This window comes from Vulpes lagopus, chromosome 21 (genome assembly GCF_018345385.1).
Source record: "Vulpes lagopus strain Blue_001 chromosome 21, ASM1834538v1, whole genome shotgun sequence".
NCBI lineage: Eukaryota > Metazoa > Chordata > Mammalia > Carnivora > Canidae > Vulpes > Vulpes lagopus.
In genome coordinates, this window is record NC_054844.1 from 1,821,879 (window position 1) to 1,846,685 (window position 24,807).

Consider the following 24,807-nt stretch of genomic DNA (forward strand, 5'->3'; position numbering starts at 1 on the left):
GATAATTCTTGCAATCAAAATATTAAATGGGTCCTGGGCTTTTTAAGTGAGTCCAAGAGAAGGGACTATGACATTTCCCATGATATTTTTCCAGGCCTGTCTCTCTTTCTTTTGGCTTTGAGCCTAGAATGGATGCATGCTCAGCTTGATTCTTTACACCAGCCTGGCATGAATCTGAACATGTGCATTTATCCAAGTATTTCTAAAGGGTCACAAGAACAAAGCACAAAATCCCCAAATGGGTCAGAGCTGCCCTTTCTTCCTCAGACATTCAAATGTACTTTGTGCATTCTCAGGTCCAGCAAACTCATCAGCTTCCAAGTTAATTCTACATCAGCCCCAAGGTCATCTTACAAGATTTCCTCTGCTGCTCAGGTGACCCCTAAAACCACATCTTCCCAAATGCAAGATGTCATGTCCCTGACGACTCTGGGAAAAATCAAGTCTTGTGTGTGGAATCTCCACTGCAAAGGCCAAAAAAACAAATTTCAGGGTTGGTCCAGACAGGATGCAAAGCGATGACTCCCACAGATATCCACTAGCCTGCTGGTAAGATGGCTTCTAGTAGTCCGCAGGGCTGAGGAAGAAGCACAAGTCCCAGGCCACACTCTCTAGCCTCCACTTGCTCACCCCTGTGGTCTCAGACACCAGACCTCTTCCCCCTCCTCGGGCCCCTTTGACAACGTATCTGGGGTAGACGTGGTTGCAAACATTGAGTACGTTGCATTTAGGGTCACATCCTAGCTCCCTAATTTCCTACCTTGCCTCCAAGCCTGCTTCCTTGCTTGCAAATGAGAGCTGAAAACTATAGAGTTGCAGAGTTGTTATTAAGTTTAAAGTTCCTGGCACATGATACATACTCTAGAATTGTAATCATAGTCATCGTCATCAGTATGATTAAAGATAAATGGTAGCTAAATGGAAGATGTGACCCAGAACCCCTGGACTATAATGCATTCTCAAAAATCAGGAGCCCTGGCCTGGCCATAGAGAGAGTTTGGTGAGATACACAAGCGTGAACAGCAGAGGTTAGTAAGTAGAATCTTGGGGCATCGGTTGGAAGACAAGCTCAGATGCTTCCTTGCCCATGTGTGGAATCAATATCTCCATGGCAGGTCTTTTCAAGGCAATATTTTAATATGAAAGGCAGAGAGAATAGTTCCAAAGAGAACTGTCAGGCAGAAGGGAGTTTATTTCACAAGAGACTTATCAGAGATTTCTGTGGTTGTGTGGATGATTGGGTTGCTGCAGTGATATATTTGGACTTTTTCCCTTTTCTTTCTCCATGGTGAAGTCCCTTCAGAGATTTCTTTATGACTTTATAATACTAATTCCTTGAACAATTTTTGAAAGATCTGACGGGTTTTATATAAGTATATATGTGTATTTATATATACATGTGAACGTACATTTTTCGGAAGCCCTGGAAGTTGAATCAACCCCCATCCCGAGCAGCCTTCTAAATACTACCGGGTGTCCAGGTGGCGTGTTGCTTCCCAGTGGATCCCACATGACCGACAGTAGTCAAAATCCAAGGATTTTGAATCAAGAACATGAAAACCCAAGTGTTAAAGGGTGAATTTTTCAAAGTGGTTTGCCTGGGAGGAAACCTGCCATCTATTTAATTACCAAAAGAAATCCCCAAAGAGGTTCCAGAAAGTAGAATGAAGTCTCCTTTCACTTTATAATTCACATTTCCTCTCCTTCCCATCTGGCCACCATATTCTCATTATTTCCTTTGGTGTGTTATTGTCCTAAGTCTCTCTCTTTCCATTCTCTCTTCAGCTCCCCTATTCATGCATTTAATTTGGAGCCTCATTGCATCTTTTCTCTCCCCATCAGCTCCCTTTCTACCTTTTCTGTCAATAACCAAGTTAATGGAAATCACCTTAACACTTGTCATAAAGAGGCAACAGTCCCTGGAAAGGATTTAATAGCAGATAATTTCAGTGAAACGCCAACACCCGCAAAGCCAAGTGTGTGCTTTGCTCATATTTAGCGTTTCACTCCCCAAGGCTGCCTGAGGAAGTTATCAATAAACCTCTCATCGTATTAATGTAACCCAAAATCGAGCTGTCCAGAAAGAAGCCTGGCCCTGCTAAAACAGCAGAATTTACCTCCACCTTCAACCCCCATCGTACGCTATTCTAGCTCTCCTTTCTCTCTGGTTGGCCCTATTTCTTTAAAATAATTCTAAAATTTAAACCTTCAATTCCTTTGAAGCCTCTGAAACACTAGACAAGTGAATCTCAATATTTGAGGGATTGCCACCCTGTATGAGTGATTTGTTTTAATTTCCCTAGATGCCATCCTTATCCTTAAAGCCCTGGATCATATGCATACAAAGATAGGGATAAGAACCAAGCAAGGGGCAGAGACATGCCTTATGGTGAAATGAATCTGCTTTGATCATCTGAGGGACCGAAGCATTCTCGGGGTGGGGCGGAGGGGAGCCTGTCTGTCCTTTCTCGCATCTGCCCACAATAGGATGGACTCAAGCTGCCATTTGCCCTCTCAGCTCCTGGCTTCCCTCCCTCCGTCCTCCTTCTGGAGCACCTAAGCCCTACATAAAGAAGTGGTCTTAGCCCTTGAACATTCCTCTTGAATGACTCAGGGCCTGAAAAATCACAGACAAATCACACAAAACCCTTTCAATAGAGAAGAGAGGGTATGGTGTGGAGGGCTATGTGAGTTGGGTTTTACGATGCTTTCCCCTTCTGGCAGGTGAACAAAATCAGGTATTGAGAGTAGAAAGCGGTCTCTTCAAGCTCAATGGGAAAACAGATCATTAATTGCTATGAAGTAAGCAGGAACATGGAATGTCCTTCCAGGTGGGTCTGCTTTTGTCTAAATCCTGCCCTTTCTCTCAGGTCAGGAGCCACTGCTGTTCAGTTGCCTTTCCCAACAACCTCAAATCTGGGGCTGCCCTCCTCCCTGGCTTCCTGCAGCACTTGGCTGGCATTTCCCCTCATCAGGACCCCGAGCACAGAGAAGGTACTCTTAGTTTTCTTCTTTGATGCGAGCATCCTGACTCCCCAACCAAATTGCGTGTCCCCTGCCACGTACTGCTACTCAATAAATATTGGCTTAATTAACAATGTAAGAAGGTGATTCTGACTCTCATGTTGATGACAGCCAAGTCAAGTGCCAATGCCCCAGCGAAGCCTTTCCTAAGGACAATGAGAATTTTGGAGCAAGATCCAGAGAGATCCTCAAGCCCTCTCTGCCTTCTCTCAATGACTAGTCCATGATATTCTAATTGGTTCTTGTCACTCAAGTCTGACCTAAACTCTCCCAGGGCAGGAGCCATGCTCTGGCCTTTCCTTGCACTGCCCAATTCCCACAATCCAAGACACACCTACCATACCTGGCACAGTGACAGAGCAGAGTGGTGACAACAATGCCCTCTCTGCTTTGTCACCATCACTGGTGTGGAATTAGTAGGCACTCAATAATAAAAAATAACAATACTTTCCATTTGAATGATGCTGCACAATTTTCAAAGAGCTTTTAGAAACATTATCTCTAATGAGGTAATGCTCCTCACAGAAACCCTGTGAGTTAAGTAGGTATAATTAGCGCTAAGCAACAGATGGAAACTGAGGCTCAGAAAGGTTCAGAGACTTGCCCACAGGCAGGCTAGCATTCTAGGTCAGGTCAGTCAGCAGTTCTCTGTGTTGCAGAGTCCCTCCAGACACTAAAATGCTAGGCTCCAACCAACCCTCAGAATTCAGGCAAGAAAGACCAACACCAGGAAAATCCATAGCCTCTACCAAACCCCACACTTGGCAACACTTGACATTTACCATAATAGAGATTAATCTAGTGTTTTCCCCTACAATGTTTTCTATAATTGAATGCCCCTTGCCCAGGCCCACCCATGTGTAGTTAGCAAGTTTATAAATGGTACCTGCATGAGTGAAGGATGAAGAAATAAATCAACAAGAAAACGAAGGAATAATCCCACAAGAAGTGCATTGTCATGTAAATATAACCAAGAGATTTCAAATCTGAAAAATCCACAAGTTTAAGGAGAGCTGACTCCAATTTCTAGAATTACAAATGTCTGAGATAAAACACCTCTAACGTAAGCAAAGGCCCACAGAGTAAACAAAGAGTTTTATTATTTAGTTCCAAAAGGCCAAACCTAAGAATACTACATTGGATAAAAGGAAAAGAAAAAAAAAAGTATTCAGGCAAAAAACTCTCCTTATTTTCTTTTTAAGATTTCTATTCATTTATTTGAGAAAAGGAGTATGAACTGGGGGAGAGACAGAGGGAGAAGAAGACCCGCTGAACAGGGAGCCCTATGCAGGACTCGATCCCAGAACCCTGGGATCATGACCTGAGTCGAAAACAGATGCTCAACCAACTGAGCCCCCAGGTTCCCCACTTTTTTTTTTTAACAAAAATACACAAGCTTTACTAGAAACGTCTGGCTACAGGGAGAAAAAAAATGACTTTGGCAATCCAGAATTTCAAATTGTCCTGATATGTAAGAAATGACAGCAGGTGGCACTGAGAGGCTTGGCATCTTCCCACAGTTAAAACACCCTTCAAAGGCAGAAACTCTTTTTGCATGAGAATTGAGTTTCCTGCTGAATAATTTCATAGTGCCGCCCTCCGGCCTCTAATGTGGGGCGACCCTTCCTCTAGGGGTGTGTTTTCTTTCCTTCTGGAATCTTCTCCCTTAGGACACCTTAGGACTTTGTACCTAAGGTGGGACCTTAGTTCAAACAGTCACAATCTATTCCCCCACATAGATTTAGATTTCCCCTCTCTCTTCATCCTTTCCAGTCAGCAAGTCTCAAGTTCTAAGACCTAGGGGCCACTTTAACAGAACGAAAATTCCACAATTCCAAAATTCCACCCTAAAACATTGTTTTAATCACATTATTGTAAGAGAAGGGTCATCTTTAAAATACAGCCCTCCCTTCCATGCAATAAAGTGACCATTAGTTCAGGTTTTGTTTTTTCAGTAGCTTCAGTAAATATTAATTTCAAGTAAATAGAGTCACACCCAAACATAAATGTAAATACTTTAGGGGCCAATTATAATTGAATAATTAGTTATTTAATTAGATGCTGGGTAGGTACCTGTCTCACTTAGATAGAATGATACCCCATGAGGGCAGGAACTGTGTATCTCAACTACTTCTGTGTCTTAAATATAGTAGGCATTCAGTATGTATTTGTTGATGAATGAATGCAGATCACCCCAAAAATGTTTAGATTGAGCCCTGAGAACTCCATGTTTATATGTCAAAATCATACCTGTTCCATGGAATTACAGCTCTTATTTTTCTTACCTGGAGCCCCTCCACTGCTACCACTGGTCTATCCAAGTCCTCCACAACCCTCCAGGTGTCACTCAAGCTCCTCTTCCTCTGACAGCAAAAGGCTACAAAGGCCAGATACCCTAGGGAGGCTCCAAATGCTCGCTAGCCACCATGGGACAAAGGAGTTTATGTACTTCCCTATGGGATGGCCAGAAGGCTTCCCCTCGTGAATGAGGAAGTAGAGAAGTTGCCAGGCTACAGAAGGCTAGATCACTGAGACTACAGTGTCCAGGATGGTCAGGAAAACTGCCTCCAGAGAAGCCTGGCCCCCATGCCCCTGATGCACTCTGACAGGAGCTGCGGACAAATTTCTGTGAGCCCCGCCTTTCCCTTCTCTCGCTGAGATCTACGCAGGCCCACTGGCAACATACACTTCACTCTTGGGATGCCAACGTAAATGCAGAAACCCTCGCCTTTCTCTGTTGAGCCCCTAACACTCTTCTGGATGCTTCCTGCTCCTTTGGAGGCCTTTGCAAGCTAACAGGACCTGCTGACCTCACACTCAGAACAGAACCCAAACTCCTCAGCATGGCCTAGATGAGGCGGCTCCTTCCCACCATCCCTCCGACTCATCTGGCATCCCTCCTCACCTTCCTCACTGTGCTCCAACCACTGCCATCAGACCCATGTGGGAGTCTTTGCCCCAAGCCAGGCCATCTGCAGGCTCCTCTTGAGTACCATCAGTGCCCTTCCTCCACCACCACCTTGCTGCTCAGGTACCTTCCCTATTGCCTCCTCACAGACACCTTCCCTATTGCCCACCCCCCATCACTCTCCACCTCCAGAGCTTTCCTACTTACTTCTTCATGGTACTGGTAATCCTATGAAATTATCTTGTTTGTTTACATGCAGTTTTTTTACTGACTGGAGCCACAGAACATAAGCTCCTGGAGGGCAGAGACCTTGTCTGTCTGTTCAGTTTGTATTTCTAGCACCTAGCTGGTACACAGTAGACACTCAAGACACATTCATTGCATAGATTTGTGAACGACTGTGCTGATGCCAAGTCAAACAGTCTAGCAACCAGGCGAAGACCTCAGACATGCAAAATGTAGAAGGACCATCTAAAAACAATGATGAAAAATGAACAGAGGTCAGAGAGGCAAAGACACTTGCCAAAGGTCAGCCTGCCAGTTAGGAGCAGAGAGAGGTCTAGAATACCAGGCTGCTGTTGTTACAGGCACTCTCCACCCTGCCAGGACCCCTCCCCCAAGCAAGTTCTCTCATTCACATATTCACTTGGTTATTTATTCAGCAAATACTCATTGAGTGCATTATATGTTTCCAGAACGGTCCTTGGAGTAAAGTCCAAATCAAGAGTGCTGGGATCCCCTTGGCTACAATCCTAAAGAAATTTCTGGTGGCAGTGAATGGATCCTCTTGCTGGGGCTTTCCACGATCATTCCATAAATCACCCATCTTCCATGACTGGTCCCAGAGCAAACTGGGGCCTGTCCTTGTCCCTGTCCCAGGATGGAGATTCTCCTGTTACAGAACAGGTCTTCTGCCAGAAACACAATGACACATGGCCACAAAAGCAGAGAGGAAGGGATACCACTTCGAGGGGCATGGAACACGCTGATTGAGTTGCCATGGGTCTACTGAAAGCTTATTCTCCTCTTTGGACTGAACCTGGCAAAGATAAGCTGCTGCTCAGGCCTCTGCCAAACCTGTTTCACATGGCCCTGCATGCCAGGGAAGACGAAGAGACCGGCCCAGGCCTTCCCTGCTCAGCCATGGTGTGTAGGGGAACTACAGAGGAAGCCAGGCCTCCTCCCCATTGCTCCACAAGAGGCCTCTCCTTCCCACTCACTGGAACCAGGACTTGCTAAAGGAAACATCAGGATCGGGCCTGCAGTAACCACCCTACCCAGAGACCTCCAGTTCTGACTGCATTTCCCCTTCCTCTGGGGCACATATCTCAGACCAGTAGGCCAAGGAGGTAAGACAGGGAGGGAAGAGCAGGTCTTGAACTATAGGAATGAGCTAAGATCTCAGGCCCTTGAGGTGGAAGGGACCTCCTCTGCCACGCAAGCTGCTATCTACCAGCAGCGTTGCTATAGCAAGGACGCCAAGAGCTTACCCTGCTGGCACCCACACTCCCATCGAGAAACACCTTCCCCTACAAAGCAATGCCTATAACAGACTAGCCAGGTACTCAGCAGGTCCATATTAAGCCCCTGTGGTATTCAGGCACCATGCTGGATACCATACAGACATGATCCCTGCTCACACACAGCCTATCATTAGGGAATGTTATGGGTTGAATTGTGTCCCCAAGAACATGACTCTATTTGGAAGTAAGTCTTTGCAGACAGAATCAAGTTAAGACAAGGTTACACTGGATTGGGGGACCCTAATCCAATGACTGGTGCCCTTATACGAGGAGGGAAATCTGGACACAGAGAGACAGATACCTAGAGGAGGCCATGGGAAGGTGGATACGGAAACTGGAGTGAGATGCCTAGAAGGCAACAAGCAGGGAGCATTAGGAGCAACACCAGGAGCTGAACAGAGTATTGCCACAGATTCTCCCTCGGAGTGCCCAGAGGGAACCCACGCTGCTGACACCTTGATTACAGACTTCTGGCATCCTGAACTGTGAGAGAAAAATTTGTTTCAAGCCACCAAATTTGTGGTAATTTGTTAGAGCAGCCCTACAAACTGAACACTGTGAGATACACATACAAATAAACAAATTAATAATGCTTAGATCAACCTCATCTGCAGGGATGCATTCCAAGACCCCAGTGATGCTTGAAACCCCGGATGGTACCAAGCCCTACACATACTGTGTTTTTACCTATACATACACATATACTCATGATGAAGTTTAATTTACAAATTAGGCACATAAGAGATTAACAACAGGGATGCCTGGGTGGCTCAGTGGTTAAGCGTCTGCCTTTGGCTCAGGGTGTGATCCTGGAGTCCTGGGATCGAGTCCCACATTCAGGGGACTCCCTGAATGGAGTCTGCTTCTCCCTCTGCCTATGTCTCTGCCTCTCTCTCTCTCTCCGTGTGTCTCTCATGAATAAATAAATAAAATCTTTTTTTAAAAAAGAGATTAACAATAATAAAAATAAAATGAACTATCATAACAATATGAGTTATGGTCTCTCTCCCTCAAAATCCCTTACCATGCCTTACTCACCCTTCTTGTGGTGACGTGAGGTGATAAAATGCCTGCACGATGACATGAAGGGAGGCAAATGACACTGGCACCATGACACGGCCCTCGGCTGCTATTGACCTGACACTACGTCAGGAGGACTATCTGCTTCTGACCTGCTTGACTGCAGGTAACCAAAACCACAGAAAGTGAAACCACATGTAAAGCGGGTTACTATATCTGGAAAATGCTATGGAACCATGAAAGGGAAGAGGAAGCTTGCTATAAGAAGTGGCTTCTAATCTGAGCTTTGAGGTTACAGAATAGTCAACCAGAGGAACAAATAATTAAAGTTGCTTTCCAGGGGTCAGGGAAGGCTTCCAGGGAGCAATATCTGGGCTAAGACACCAAGGACCAATTGCATTTAGCCAGGCACAGTGGGGGAAGCAGTGTTTCCCAAAACAACAGTGTGAGCAGAAGCCCCTCAGTAAAGGAGCAGAGAGAGACCTGTTCAACCCAGCAATCCTGGGGTGCAAGTGCGGGAAGGGAGTGAAGGTTTTCTATGGCCACATGACAAATGACCACAAGCTTAGTGGCTTGAAAGAAAACCCACTTGCTAGCTCACAGCACTGTAGGCTGAACACAGAGGGACCAGGTTGTCTGCTCAGGATGATATCGGGGCAGTGACAGGGGAGTCCTCTCTCAAGCTCCATCACATTGTTGGCAGAATTCCATTCTTTGATAGCCGTCAGCCCAGATCGCTCTCACCTCCTAGAGGTCATGCCTAGATCCTAGCTACGGGGTCCTTCCTTTTTGAAAACCAGCAACAGACAATATCGCACACATGGAATCCCCCTGCACTTTGAATCTTTTCACCAGGAAGGACACCATCACTTCTGAGGGGTCACCTGACTAGATCAGACCTCCGCCCTTCTGTTCTTCCCCCTTTCTCAAAGCCACTGTATGGGGATAGCATGTCCCATCCCAGGCATGCTGTCCTGTCCTATCCACAGGAGAGCCCCACGATAATGAGGAAAGGACGGATGGTGCAAGGGTGCAGGGCACAGGGAATCATCTCAGAATTCGGCCACCAAGTAGGCTAGCAAGGTGGGCCAGTGGCATCCTATAGACTGACCACACATGTCCCTGAACCTTTCCCTCTGGCTTCTACTTCTGTCTGTATTCCTCCTTGGAGCCTGTCCAACTGCCACAATTCAAATTCACCTGCATTTTGAACTGTGAACATAACCCAGCTCTCAAGCATACTCTCCACTCCCCAATGCCTGCCTCCCTCCACACCATCAGAATCCACCTGCAAGCACGGGCTACTCTGAGGTCTGTGCTCTCCGAAACTGTGAAGGCCTAACCCAGCCATGAGACCCACAGCACCATGGTCCAATCTGCAGAAGACCTGATTCAGCTCACGAGGTTCCCTTCTGGACATCCTTCCTTATTCTCAACATCCGACCTTGTTCCTCAGGACGCAAGGCACTGGGGAGGAAGCCCTTCTCAGGGAATGTTGCTGTGTGTCCTAGAACACAGAGAGACAAACTTCCCGTGTTTTCATGTCACTTCTGCTCTGTATTTGAAGAAGGCTTTACAAGTTGCAAGAGAGTGCTGGGAACTACTCGTCCCCTACACTCAGCCCTGGCCAAGTCATACGAACCCCAAGGGGCAGTCAAGACAAGCTCTGAATGAGCTCCCCAGCAAGGGGCTCCCCCACACACATATGCTGGGTCCCAGGCCTCGGCCTGGGCAAGGAAGGGACGGCTGTCCCCTTGCCCGGCTTTCCCTGGCTCCAGCGGCCCAGCAGCACTCTCAGCAGAAGCAGGTTATGGCCACACCACTCACCATCCATCTTGGAAAGGTCAGGAACTAAATTTGGAACTTGGCTTTTAGTTCTTTTGCATCTCTAAGTTATCTTGAGAGGAGGCTAAAGGAAAAAGTACACAGAGGACCATGCCAGGAAAATAGAAGTAAATATATCAGAGACCGAATATATGTGTCTAGTTTTAATAATGGTTATTGTAAAAATGCAGCTACATCTATATGGCCCTTTACATTTTCTGGAGCATCTATATGCATCCTCTCATTTGAACCTGCTGTGACTCTGTGAGGTATGAGCTATTAACTATTTCACAGCCAAGAAATCTAAAGGCTGGGGAAATAAGGGACCAGGCCAGGCCACTAGTTGGAGGCCGAACTGGAGCTAGAGCCCAGGATGGTGACTCCAAGCCCAGGGCTCTCTCACTGCCATCACACCACCTTTGGTTTAGGCTGAGGCTTTCTCATGTTTTCGCATCTCCCGTGGGGCCTGGTGGCTGCAGGCAAATTCCACGAAGCCACGTACCATAGAAGGCTTGTGGCTCACAGCTGGGGCTGGGTGCTCCTGAGGCCCCCCACACCTGGCTCTGCTGGCCCAGCTGCTGGACCGCACTGCCCAGGACACCTAGAGAGCCCCTAGTTCAGATGTGGGGCCTCTATGGTTCTTGGAAGCTGCTTGCAATGACTCGGTCCCCAAGAAGGCTCATTCAGGTTTTTAAGCTTGTCTCAGGAAGTCAGGCTGATTCTGAGTCCCCCACTCCAACCAGGAGGGTCTCATCTAGTTAGGAGGCCTGAAGGCCTATTTGGTTAAGGATCTCAGCTAATGTGAGTCATGGGCCCTTCAAAGAATACAGGTCTCCAAGCCAAGTCTTCTGCTCCAGGCAGCAGTGGATACAGATGAGCTTCCTCCTCACCCACCTCCCACACTTACCAGACAGCACTGACTAGGGGCTGTGCACCATGCCCCAAGACCTTCACAGACACAGCACAGCCTGAGGGGCTCATTCCCTACATCCATCGTCCCTAGACAGATCCCTGCATATGCTACAAGCATGCTGGCTGAACCCCCAGTCATGAAAGGACCATATTCTAGACAAAATACCCCTCCCTCGTTACACCTTAGCAAAGCCACAGAACACAGCAGATAAGGGCATGGACTGAGGAGCCACACTCCTGGGGCAAGTTAGTTCATCTCTCTATGCCTCATTTCCCTGATCTTGAAAATGAGATGATTATAATAATAATAAGAGCATTATTGAATTCTTGAGAGGACTAAGTGAGTTAACACTGTAACATACTCAGAGCTGCCGCAGCGATATCACTGTGGGCCACACGGGTGTGGATGGTGCTGCTGTTGTCACTACTTGTTGAAAGACACTAATCCAATAACTTCAATCATACAGAAATCAGTAATAACAAAGGGAATAAAGAGAGAAAAAGGCCTCTGAGCACCCAAAATACATTTTCTAAAATCTCCAAATTGAAGCTAATGCACCTTATTCATAAACGAGCCTCCTCAATCAGAATCTATTTACTTTTACTTTTCACATAACTATAATAGCTTTGGTTGTCTAGTTTCTACACTCTCAGGAGAGAGGGAACAGCAAATTAAAAAGGTCGGTCCCAAAGCAGGAGACACCCTAAGAAGGATGGTGTATGACAATGATGCCCAAAGACCCTCTCGGTCACAGTGTTCTGGAGCCATCTGGACTTTCCCTCATGCTCTCGATGGCTTTATGGTATTACAGGAGTTTACAGATATTAATTGAAATTTCCAATGATTGTGCAGTCCCAGAAAAAGCATGAAGTATGCTGAGAATTTTTCTTTTACAGATACAGAAATTTTTATTTTACATTCTAGAAAGACATTCTTCAAATATACTCATGCTGAAGCTCGGTACATGAAAGGGGTTCCATTACCCAAAGTGTGAATACATATGGGACATTTTCCCCCCAAAATGAAGACAGATGGCTAAAAATGGAGCAAGAGATGTCACCATACTTAGACTTCAAAGAATCATCTTCTCTCACCCCATCCGCTGGCAAATGCAGAGCAGACAATGCCTTCTCTAAAATATTTAGTGAGGAAACACTGAGTCAAGCAATTGCCCCAGGCCCCTGAGGGTTTATGATGATTACAAGAAGCACAACACAATCACAGAGCCTGCCATGCCCTGGGAAATGCCAAGCCCGGGACACGGCCTCCCGGTGGGCTGTGCTGACCTCCTCTGCTGTGCTGGCCTCTGCAGTACACCCTAGCCTCTCCTAGCTCTGTCCTTTCTCCCAGTGGCATCAGTCCTTGGGATGCGGGTTTTCTCCTGCGTGTGGCTTTAAACCACTGCAATACCTGAGTACAGCATTCACCATGGTGTGTTCCAAGGAATACCATTCCTCAAGCTGTCTTGCGGTGGGAAGGTTTGGGGAGGTCCCGGGATCCCTGGGGGCAACTTAACCCACAGGCCACTGTTGCATGAGGGTCGAGAACACACAGCTGGGGGTAACCGCCTCTGTCTACACAACACCTTCACTCACAGCTCTGTTTCCCAGTGCAAATTACTTCAATTCTCTGAGCTTCGGTGTCCTCATCTGTTAAATGGGGGTAATAACATCCATTTCATAGGCTTATTAGGATGCTTAAATGCATTAATATACTCAAAGTGCTAAACAGTGACTATTGTTATTGTGTGAAAGACTCCAAGGAGGCTTACCATAAATTAACTTTTCCTCAGGCTTACCAAGTTTATTTTACAATCAATTTTGTTTGTTTTTTTTTTTAAATACCTGTTAATACTACTGCAGAGAGTTTAACCTTTGAAACATTTTCTACCTCCTTCCATGCTCACAGCAATCCTACATACTCCAGAGAACAGAGCAGAGAGCCCACGCCATGGTCCCACACAGCCTTGAGTTCAAATCCTGACCCTGCCACTCACTCACCAAGTCACTTTACTTCTCTGAGATACTATATCTTCCCCTGAAATAAAGGGATACAAACCTGGCAGGGGTCATTCATTCACTCAACAAATATTTATCAAGAGCCTGACATGTGCCACTTACAGCTCAACACACTAGGGATAGAGCAGCAAGTGAAAGGGATAAATTCTCCACCTTCAAGGAAGGAAATAAATAGATACTGTAATTTATTACTGTGGAGATTAGGAAGAGTGCAAAGCACTGGCACCTGATGGTCACTCAATAAAGGCAATTATTATGATTCAGCAGGTTTTATCACTCCCACCGGCCAGCAGAGACACAAACAGGCAGGTCAAGTGACTGACATAAGGCCACACCATTCAGGTCTCTCTTCCTAGGTCAGAGCCTGCAACCCCAGCTCCAGAAGAGCTATTCAGATTGATCTACACCCAGCTCCCAAGCAGACCAGATTGGTCAGACCCTCAGGGGGGTGATCACACTCAGTGGAAACACCACAGCGCGCTAATTCTTTCAGCTGCAGACTCGAAGCCACCACCTGCCCCCAGCCCCCTCCCCCTCTCACCACATGGCAAATGATGCAGTAGCGATGTAGCTTGTTACCTGCAATTACCTATTAGTGTGTTTTATAACCCTAGCACCTCTGCTGAGGCTATGAGTCTGGCGCGTTAGGATGACACATAGGAGATAGCAATAATCAATCATGTTCTGTTGATGCATGAGAGCCCACAATGACTTCTCACTCCTAGACGAGCCTGATGATAAAAGAAATTGCAGCTCATGGCAGGGAGATTAGGGACCCTCAAACTGGCATTTTTATTCCCTTCTCAAATAGCTCTGACTTGGAGCTCTTAAGCTCGGTGCACAGGCCTTGGACTCCTCTCAGAACTTGTAGTGGCCCAAATGCAGGGCCCTGTGGAGCATCTTCAGCCCTGCCTGCCTGGGGATGGGGACCCTCAGCTTCACAATGCTCACCCACACCTTGGCTGAGTAGTGACAGAGTTTTTCCAGGCACAAAACACCTGTGGAGGTGGGGATGGGGTCCCCCATCAGCCACACAGAGCTGTCCCTTCAGGGTGCATTTCTCACCATGAATGTATCTCCACTTTGCTCCCTATACAGTCAAATGATGAGGGGGACAGACACACCGACACATGTCAACCTTGCCAGATTAGAGTTACTAAAAACAGGGCCTTTCGGTGCCCTCTCTCACCTCCTGAAGCAAAAGCTAGCCTGAACACCCCTGATCCAGACTTACTCCAAGGAACCAGCTGGAGGGGATGGCTTTCAGCCTCTGGTCCTAAAGGACAACACGCATTTGCTGTGCCAGGCATTGTTCTAAGCATTTCTCATAGGTTAGCTCATTTAACCCTCATGGCCGCCTATGATGCCAACTCTAATCACTGTCCCACCTTTACAGCAGGAAATGGGAAAATCTGACATCCCAACCTTCTTCCTAACTTAACTCAAAAGCCTCTGACAAACCCATCCCCCTGAGCCCTCTCCTATCCCTAGCGGAGATGCAAGCAAGCACAGCCCCGAAACAACTCCTTTTCTGGCCTCTCTGCCTCTGCGGAGAGCCTTGCTCTTGCTCCAGAAAGTACACAGCACTGTTCTTAGCACAAAGTCAAATGCCAAATATATTCTCTTAATATTCAATCCAAGCCAAGTTTTTGTGGACTTCAGAATTTGAGAGAACTGAGAGTTTTCCCACACACAATGAGGTCGTCATGCTCCCAGAGGTTGTTCAAGAGACACCCTACAATGTACCTACTGGGTAACGGCTATTGGTGGAATAGGTTTATAGCTGCTATATTATAAATGATGTGCTGCATAGCAGGTGGCATTGCCAGTAACAAGACTGTGAATACAGACAGAAATGTCGTGTCATGGGCCAGTTCGGTTTCATTATGTTTTGCTAACATGAGGAAAAGATCACAAAGATGATGGATTTGGGTGCAAAAGTATATGTTAGGTGGAGCATAAAACAGACTTTTCTTTAAATAATGAGAGAAAGATCCACAAAAAAAACAAAACAAAACAAAACTCTATACTGGAATACTTTTCATCTCTCGGAATGAGAAGAAAGCAAAGTGCTAGAAAAATAAACGGGGGTTATATTAAGGAGGCAGGAGAAAGGAGAAGGTGACGGAGAATGTATGGAAGCTGACAAATCTGCAAGGGAAACCACAGCAGGAGCAGGAGCAGGCGCAGATGTGAGTTTGCCAGTGTGTATGAAAAGAAGACTCTCTGCTAATTCTGTGACAGCATGAGTGTGCTTTGTTAAACAGTCTGTTCTGAACTCGACAGAGTGGGAAACCTCTCGGCAGCTGACGTGTCCCAGGGAGAGCTGTGGGTAGGCAGTGGCAGACTGGGGAGGGCCAGCTGAAGGAGGGTCCACTCTAGGATGACAAGCCCCCTCATCAGTTACTGGGGGAGCCCCTGACAACGAGACTCCCAGGGCCCCCTTCAAACACAGAACGGAGGTTTGGGGGGACCAACCCCGGGAGTCTGCATTCTAACCAGCTCTCCATATGATTCTTACTCACCAAGGTCAGACAACCACTGCTGTCACCATCATCCCTCCTCTGCTGTTTCTGAGAGCCTGCCTCTGAAATAGCACTTCCTTTTTTAAAGATAGGACCATGCCATGAAAGTAATGGGAGAATTCTTGAGCTTTATTTTAGGGGTACCTAAATGATCAAGGGCCTGCGATCTGGCATGACGGTGACGCTCCACAAGCCTTCGTTATGCGCCTACTATCTCAGGGCCTCAGTAAGACTACTATGTGGACCTCTGTCCTTTCCTCCCATGCTGGGCCCTGAGCTCAGCCTCCCCTGTGGGCAGGGCATCCTCCTGGGACTCCCAGGCTGCCAGAAAGACCAGGCTGAGAGAAACTGGTCTCTCTTTTACCTTCGAGAACACTCTGACCTTTGATCCCGGGGCTCTACTCCCTGCAAGTTTCCCTCCAACTTCTCAGGCCAAAGCTTGGTCGTGCCCTCTGTGGCCCCTTTCCCTCCATCTGCCCAGTGGCTGCAGCCCAGGACACCAGCTCCTCGTGTGGTCTATCCTAACAGTGCTCCAAGCCCCCATCGGTGGCTTCTCCTTCCATCCATCCTCTCACTCCTTCCTCTGCAGCACGAACTGCCTCCTGAGCCCCTAAACCATATCTACCACCCACTGGACATCTCCATGTGCACATTCCATGGGCTTCTCACTCAACAAAGCTCAAATTTACCCCTCAGTGTTTCCCCTTAAATGTGACTTTTCTCCCGAAGTCCTCCTGGCCAATGGCACATCACTATTGCAGGACTCAGCTCTCTGCTTCAACAACGGTATCCACCAGGTCACAAGTCCTAAATCCACCACCCTCCTCTCCATCCCTGTTGTCACGATCACCTGGATTTCTGCAGTTTCTTTTCTTCTTCACAAACACGGAGGCTTCCATCGTAACCATGTTCCTTATGCTGCAAAACATACTTTCTCAAATATACTCCCAGATCAAGCCCTCTCCTGCTCTTAAGATCTTCAGGATCTTAAAAAAAAAAAAAAAAAAAAAAAAAAGATCTTCAGGATCTTCTCATTACCTGCCGTTAAGCTCAACTGCTGGCAGGGGCCAGGAAGCCCCCCATCACCTGGCTCTTCTCATTCACCTGAAACTCTAGTCATAAAGGGCCTTTGTACATGTGTACACTTCAGCCTGAAATGACTCATTTGGCCTGGAAATCACCTCTTTTTAGTAGATACAACTCAAATATATCCTCCCATGTGAAACCTTCCCTTATTCCTTTCCCAAAAGCAAAACGAATCCCTGTTTCCTCCCTGACACCCTGACCCCTTGTAAGACCTTTCATTATTTGCAAACATCTATCTGTATATGTTTATCTTTTCTGTCTGTTTCTTAAAATATCTCAAACACTATGCCTAGCTCTTGGCATGGATGCTTGTCAAATGGCTAAAGGAGCACAAGACGGACCCATGGAAGGAAATACCAGGAATAGAATACAAGGCAAGGGGTGACTGCAATAGTCCAGGCAAAAGGCCATGATGGGCTGGGAAGGGCTGGGATGCCATTGATGGCATGATGGCAACATTGCCACCACCCCCCAACACAGAGCCCTCCCTATGGCTCTTCTCAGAGCCTTAGACATCTCATTAATACTCACAGTAACTTATAAGGTAGATACTCCCATTTTATAGACAAAAAAACGAAGGCAGAGAAAGTTTACACAAATGACTCTGGAAATAGAAAGGAAGCTAAATGTGATATGTTGCCACCAGAAAGTCCATATCCGAAAGTCTGCTCAGATGAGTATGGTGAGAGGAAGAAGGTGTTCACGATGGCAAGGTGAACAGAGCCAGTGACCAGCTAAAGGCAAAGGTCAGAAGCAATGTTCCTGCATGGTTTCTTTTGTCTTCCTTTTGGAGACTAGTTGTGTAATGAGAGAGAAGTTGAGTCCTATGTGGGCTTGTTTGAGGTGTCTGCAACACATCCTGGCACAGGTCACTGTGTGCCAAGACCACACCGGGTACTCCAGGATTGCTATCCGCCTTGCTCTTCCCCAGAACCTCACGGGGAAGCATTACTTCTATATTACAGACCAGGGATCGGAGGTTCAGAAAGGCTAAACAACTCCACACTAAGATCCAGTTTAAAATACAATGTGATAAGGCCAAGACAGGAACACATGTCAGCCCAAATCAAATTTAGCTCCATCCAAAAAGTCAGTAGTCAAACCTGACCAATTAACAGCCCCCCAACTCCAGCCCATGAGGAAGTTTTCAAATGCATAGTCCCAGGCCATGTCCCTGAGCTACTAAATCTGAATCAGAAGTACCAAAGCATTGGGATCTTTCTGTTGAAGCTATCCAAGTGGTCATAATGATCAAGCCAGTTCAGGAGTCCCCGCTCTGGTCCAGTAGGAAATACTAGTCCAGGCCTTAAGAAAGAGCTCAGAGCTGGGCACAGAAATCTAGGAACAACCTACTAGAAAGGGAACGTGAAATTGTGGAGCCGAGCTCACCCAGGGGAAACCATAAAAAGAGAAAATTAGAGGACCAGGACAGAGACCTGGTAAAAATTCCTGTAGAAGCAAGACGAGAAACTAGCAGAAACAGGTAAAAAATGGCAAGAGATAGGACGAAACTTAATAGTAATTGTCCCAAAGCCAAGGGTCAAAAGAGTTCTGCAAAGGGGCATCTCACAACATAAGATGCTGCAGAGAGAAGAGGGAAGAGGAGGGCCCAAATCACAATGCTCATATTGATTACATCCAGAGAGTGGAGTAATAGCCTCGCCTATAAACCAGTGTGGGTTTGGCTTGGCTATATGTTTCAGGGGTTTTCTAATACCCCTTAGGCACTGTGCTCCCGTCCCACGAAGTCAGTGGCCTTCATCATCCCAGGGAAGGTATGACACAGTGGAACGCAGAGGACAAAAGTCACATCATGGCTTCCGAGTTCAAGAAATGTAGGTCGGGCATGGAGGGCAGTCTGGAAAACCACAGGAGGATTCTGCTGGGCCATTTGCCCCAAACAAAGATCCCAAGATGGTGAACCTGGGAGCATCAGCCAGGAAACAAAAATGAGTGAGACCCTGGGGTGTGTCCCTGGAAAAGGGCCTATTAAATCTTCACTGTGTCCCCGTTCCCAGCCCCAGCATGGCCAGGAGAGGTCCAGAGCTGCAGATCAAGAGACCCCATGCTGGGAATGAGAGACCACAGGGCCTGCATGGATCAAAGACCAAGGCCCTTCCAGGAGGGATAAGGCCACCTGCACGGTGTGGATCAACCACAGCAGGAGTGGCATGTCCCCTTAGCTCCATAAGACAGTGACCGTAAGCTGCAGCTCCAGGGAAGAGGCTGAGAGCCCTGTGCTTACAGTCGTGACATTCATGCCACCAGCCGACTGGAGTCACAAATTAGACAGGATGCTTGGTCATGGGAAAGCAAAACCAAGTTGCATTTCTTTCCATCCTGAGTTTGCAACTGAGATCCATATCTTTTACTTTCTAGAGATGGGGACGGAGCACAGAGCACTCGGAGCTGAAGAGGGAGCAAAAACAAACTGGCAGAGGTGGCAAATGCAGACTCTTCTTGAAAAAAAATTTCAAAATCAAAATATATATATATTAAAGGAAGTTCAGGGATAGGGCAGGAGCAGGAGTGTGCCTGTGTGTCCGTGCGTGTCCATGTGCATGTCATGTATGTATGTCTATGTGTGCACATGTGTATCTGTGTGTGCATCTGTGTCTGGGTGTGTGTCTGGGTGTACTCCTATGTGTGTATCTGCATGTCTGTGTCTGTGTGTACATATCTATGTGTTTGTGTGTCTATCGATGTGTGTGTCTGCGTATGTATGTGTGTCTGTGTGTGTCAGTGTGTGTCTGCGTGTACACATCCATGTGTCTGTGTGTACATCTGTGTCTGTGTGTGTCAGTGTGTGTGTCTGCATGTCCATGTCCATGTGGCTGTGTGTCTATCCATGTGTGTGTCCGTGTATGTATGTGTGACTGTGCATGCATACATCTGTGTGTGTCTGCGTATGTATCTGTGTCTGCGTTTGCGTGTGTCTGGGTGTGTATGTGTGTGTGTGTGTTTGCACTGGGGATAAAGGAAATGTGAACACGCTTCTTTCATTTAGTAAGTCACTGGCCAAGCTGTGCCTTAAAAGAGGACGGAACTGCTCTAGCAACTAGAAGTCCCTTTTGCACCTTGCACTCTGTTCTACACCCCCGAATTCCTAGCGTAATGGCACGGACAAAGTTCACTGGCTGTCCCCATCACCTCTCCCTCCACCTATCTTGCCTCCCCCTTCATTTGCAAGGAATAAAAGAGCAACAAGCAACTGATACTGCAAGGCCTTGAGAGGCCTGGGCTTGCATGCCGGTGTCATTCTTTTATAAAAATACAGCCTTATTGAGGTATAATTTACATACCGTAAAAATCACCCACTGTTAAGTACACGACTCAATGATGGTTGGTACAGTTATACAGCTGTGCAACCATCACCACCATCTGGCTTGACAACACCTCCATCACTCTGCAGTGGGATTTTAAAAATCCACTTGTCCCTCCAGCAGTCCCTGCACCCAGCAACATCCACTTTGGCTCAGCAATAAGTTGGCAGTAAGTTGACAGGAGCAGCCCAGGCTCCCCTCTCTGTGCAGCGCCCCCCTGGTGCTGCTAAACAACACCCCCCCAGCTCTGGGGGGGGGGGGAGCTGGGGCAGAGAATAAGCGCAAACTCTCTACCCACTTTCCCCACTGCTTTTGCCTAGAGTACACTCAAAGCCTCACTGTCTGCGGAATAAGACACAGATTCTTTTTTTTTAAGTTGCAGATTAAGTGTGAAGCTGCAGGGGTTTCGGGAGGACCCGTGTTAGGAGAGAGAGGTGAATGCACAGAGAAGAATAGCCAACGCAAGAGGCTCCCTCTCCTCCAAGGGCCATTTGGGAGACACTTTTGCTTGTATTTCTTCTAACACAGTAAAGATTTCTTGCCTGTTAAGAGACAAGGTCATGCCTCAGAAAGCCGTGTGGACTGCAGCTAACGCTCAGCCTGCCGACTCTGGCCATGTCATCACTCGGAGCTCGCTGTTCCAGCTCACTGGAACCTGTCCCCGACACGCGGCCCAGCCAAGCCCCAAGATGCAGCAGCCCAGCTCGCACCAGAACACCTTACCCAATATGGAGCTGGGGCAGACGGTCAGAACTGGGGGAGATGGTGGAGAAGCTTAAAACGCGCCTCTGATTTAGGTGCCAAAGGGGCTAAAGACAACATTGAAGGTTAAAAAGCAAAAGAATGACAGCTGTGATGCCATCAGCAGCCAGCCACAACAGGAAGGAGAATTTTGTGACCCTTCCACTTCTTCCCAAGCCGATCTCATCAGACATTGCAACCTCGCTAATTAGGGTTAGGTGCTGTTGGCAGGGAAAGATGCGTTTTGGGGAATCACATGAAAAGTTATGGTGTCTCTGTGCGGGGAGAGAGACACAGGATTTTCCTACCGCCTGTGGCTGCCCCAATTTTGCCAACTGCATTCCAGAGCTCTTTTCCTCCCATGCCCAGACAGAGTAAAGGCCTCTGTAATGACTTCACGCTCAGCCAAAAGTAAACACAGTCCGCGCTTTTTCCATGGACAAATTCTAAACCCAAATTGCCAGCGCTGGCTTCCCAACAATCCAAATGGAAAGCTGCCTTTCCCAAGAAAATAAAACCTTTTCAACTAAATAATGCATCTTGGCTGCAAAAGGAAACTTTCCTAAAAGCTTCCTAGAAATTGCTTCTCGTGCCGTGATACTACAGATCACCTGAGCAAACCCTACCAATGGGACACAGTCACTTAAAATAAATACAAAAATCATCTAATAATAAAAGCTTGCTCCTGCAAACACCTGCACTTGCAACACATTTTGGAGCCCTCAAAACACATACACACTCACACACAGCTCACTACCACCTAATTGGAATATTCTTTCTGAAAATGGGCTGTGATAAGACAGGTGCTGATTTAAATAAAGAGCAATAGCACTTGAGATCTGAGCTCAGCAGCACTTTTGTGCATGTCAAACACACATCTCACTTCTCCACACATTCCAGCTTGAATCCGTGTCATCCAAGCTCGATCCTCCACCAAGAAAGAAAAGCAGAGAGAGACTTGGGACGGTGGACTTACCAGGTTGGAATTGGTGGCATTGGAGTCGTCTTCTGGAAAGGGAATATAGATCGCTAAGGCCACACAATTGGCAAAAATAGTCAGTAAAATAATTATTTCAAATGGTCTGAGGAAGGGAGTTAAGGAAGTCAATGCTACAGAAAGCACAAGTGAAACAAACATACATATATATTTTTTAAATGAATCAAAGATTCATAAGAATTTTGTTTAAACAATACATTCCAAGCCCCTTGTATTCTGAAAAGAAACATATGCCTTTTTAAGTGCTTCTAATGGGTCCCCGCCAAAATTTTTCCTAATATGTCAAAAGCAGTGGAGGCCAGTCGCGTGCCAGAGTAAACAGATTTCTAAAAACTTTTTTTCTTCTTCTTTTATTTATTTAGATTGCACCGGACTTCATTTTCCCCCATGTATGTTCAGGGTTGCTTCTACAGAGCAGGGCCAGCTCCGGTGGGGACGCACCGTCCCCTAGGTACCCCTTTTCTCGTGGTTTCCACGCTGCCACCTGGGCCTTGAGCTGGGGGTGGGAGAGGCAAGACAGACTTGACTTCATGAATTTTCATTGACATTTGGACATTCGCTTTTGATCTTTTAACCTGAAGTTTAAAGTGGTCCTTTTTTCTTTTCCTTCCACTTTATTTTCTGACATCTTCCACAGAATCTGAAGACAGCTAAGAGCTCTGGACCCTCAAGAGCACGGCAGCACGTGTACTTTGCATTCAGAGCCGAGCAACTGTCTTTCCTCCACGGCCCAGGTCTGTGTGGGAAACCTAAACCTTCTGCAGTGAGTGGAGGCCCTGCCTTCAGTTGGGCAGGGCTTATGTTCTAAGTCCTCCTCACTCCCATATGTATGTGCTGGGATCTAGAGGGTAAGCCAAGCTCACTCACTAGCAGTACACTCAGTGAGGCTCTTGTGCCCAGATTTCTTTATCAAACTATCAGGCAGGACACATTCTCAAGAGAAAAATGAGTTAATATAATAATTATCCTTCCATCCTGCACCCTCAAATGAAGGCCAGAAAGGGGAGGCTTCAGAGGAAGGCCAGTGTATGCTCTTCAGGCCCCATCTCCCAGGGTTCCCCCACACTGCCAAATTTCCAGCCTCAGCCATGGAGCCTAACAAGATGAGGAAGGGAAGAGGGTAGAAATTGCTGGAAGAAGGAACTGCCAAAAAAAAAAAAAGAAGGAACCGCCTTCGTGTCCCAGGGAACCTGTTAATGAACCAAAGCAAGGAGACAGAACTCTGAGGTCATCTCGTCCAAACCGCTGAGGCCCAGAGAGCCTGAGCCATGTTCCCAAGACCCCACAGCAGGTACTTTCCAATCAGGACTAGAACTCAGATTCCCTGACCACAGAATCCAGCATCCATTCCCCTGCTGGGAACATCCTCTGACCTGTGTTAACAGGGCAACTCTGGGCCTGGAAGGCATCTTAGTCAAGGCTTTAGCTGGTGTGCTGGTTATCGATCCCCCTCAGCCCCACAGACATAGCCAAGGGTCCATTTACCCAGCACACCTCATGAAGCTTGTAATTTTCTGCCTGTGCCTTGATATCAAGAAGACAGTATGTGGTCAAACCCCCAACTTGACAGAGAAAAGAAAATGACCCCTCCCAGACTCCAAGCTGACAAGTTACAGAGCCAGGTCCAGAACCTGCCCCCCTGACTCATCTTCTCCAAGACTCTGTGCTGCGCCTTGAGTTGGCCAAGGAACTAGTAATGACAGTGGTGGTGTTGATGAGGACAGTGATAGCCACAGGAAGGAGAGAGCCGACACTGTCAGTGTACTCGGTGCCAGGCTCTGCTCTTACTGCTCCACACAAACACTCTGAGTACATAACCATCATCCTCATTTTTAAATAAGGAAACGGGTGAAATGTTAACTTGCCCAGCATCACACAGCTTGTGGTAGGATGGGATTCAAACCCAGGAAGTTTGGTTCCCAAGTATGAGTTTGCAAGGATTCTTCTACACTACTCTATCCTGAAGTTACCTTAAAGCATTTTTAGAAAGTTATTACTTTAGACCTCCTACCACAAAACCCCTTCCCTCCTAGCCCTTTCTCCACTTGCTTAGGAAAGTCACATTCGGCCCGGGGGCTGGTCGGTTTCATTCCCATCATCCGGTCCCTTGTGCTCCCACCACCAGGGCCAGAGCACATCAGTTCAACTGAGCCAGACCTCATATATCCAGTCTTCAAATGTCAACTTGTTCCCTCCACCAAAGTGGGTGATGGCTAAGCCTGGGGTGTTTCTTACACTATCAATTCTACATCTTGCCCCAACCTGGGCTATCTGTCCATCATCTTATGCTAAAAATGCCTGCCTTACTGCCAGAGAAGATACCATGTAAAGAAACAAATCAGGCAGATAAGAAAAGCCATCAGCTGCAAAGTGGAGAAGCCAGGTAAGACCTGGAAGCATACTATGTCACCCTGTGACAGCCAGGTCATTTTTAAACTGTCTTTCCTTCTTAATGACAGCATCAGATTCCACTCTTTCAAGGAACGCTGACTAGCAGATACACCAGACTATCTCCTTACCTGTCCAGCTACCCTTCCAAGGCAATCTGGGAATGCCATCTGACTAGCACTGCGGAGGCTGGCTGCCTCCTTTCCTTAGGCGAGAGGGCACATTCCCCCAGGTGGAGTGGCTGCAGCACCCCTCTGCCCAACTTGGGGGTGCAATGCAGGGACTGAGCACCACAGGTGACTCTGGGTCATGGCCTTGGTAACACTGCTGCTGACTTGGTCAACAATCTTTTCATGAGTCCCTGACTCAGGCCTCCTGTGGCTTTTTAACCAGTTTCCATGGACAGACTCTGCAGCCCTTCCATTGGGAAGGTATTGACCTTGGTTACTCTCCATTAGAGATGAGAAAACAAAAGCTCTGGTGATTCAGATGGCCCCTAGCCCCTCAGAACACAGAT

At 47.1% G+C, this 24,807-nt stretch overlaps 1 protein-coding gene across 50 annotated transcripts in view; it reads right to left on the reverse strand.

The window, feature by feature from the left end:
* CACNA1C (calcium voltage-gated channel subunit alpha1 C) overlaps window positions 1-24,807 on the reverse strand; it is a 760,002-nt gene that overhangs the window by 580,305 nt on the left and 154,890 nt on the right. For all 50 annotated transcript variants that reach the window (XM_041735639.1, XM_041735630.1, XM_041735636.1 and 47 more), the window contains exon 3: window positions 21,882-21,987. In XM_041735639.1, coding sequence (XP_041591573.1) covers window positions 21,882-21,987 — 106 coding nt within the window. The remainder of the gene's footprint in view (window positions 1-21,881; window positions 21,988-24,807) is intronic.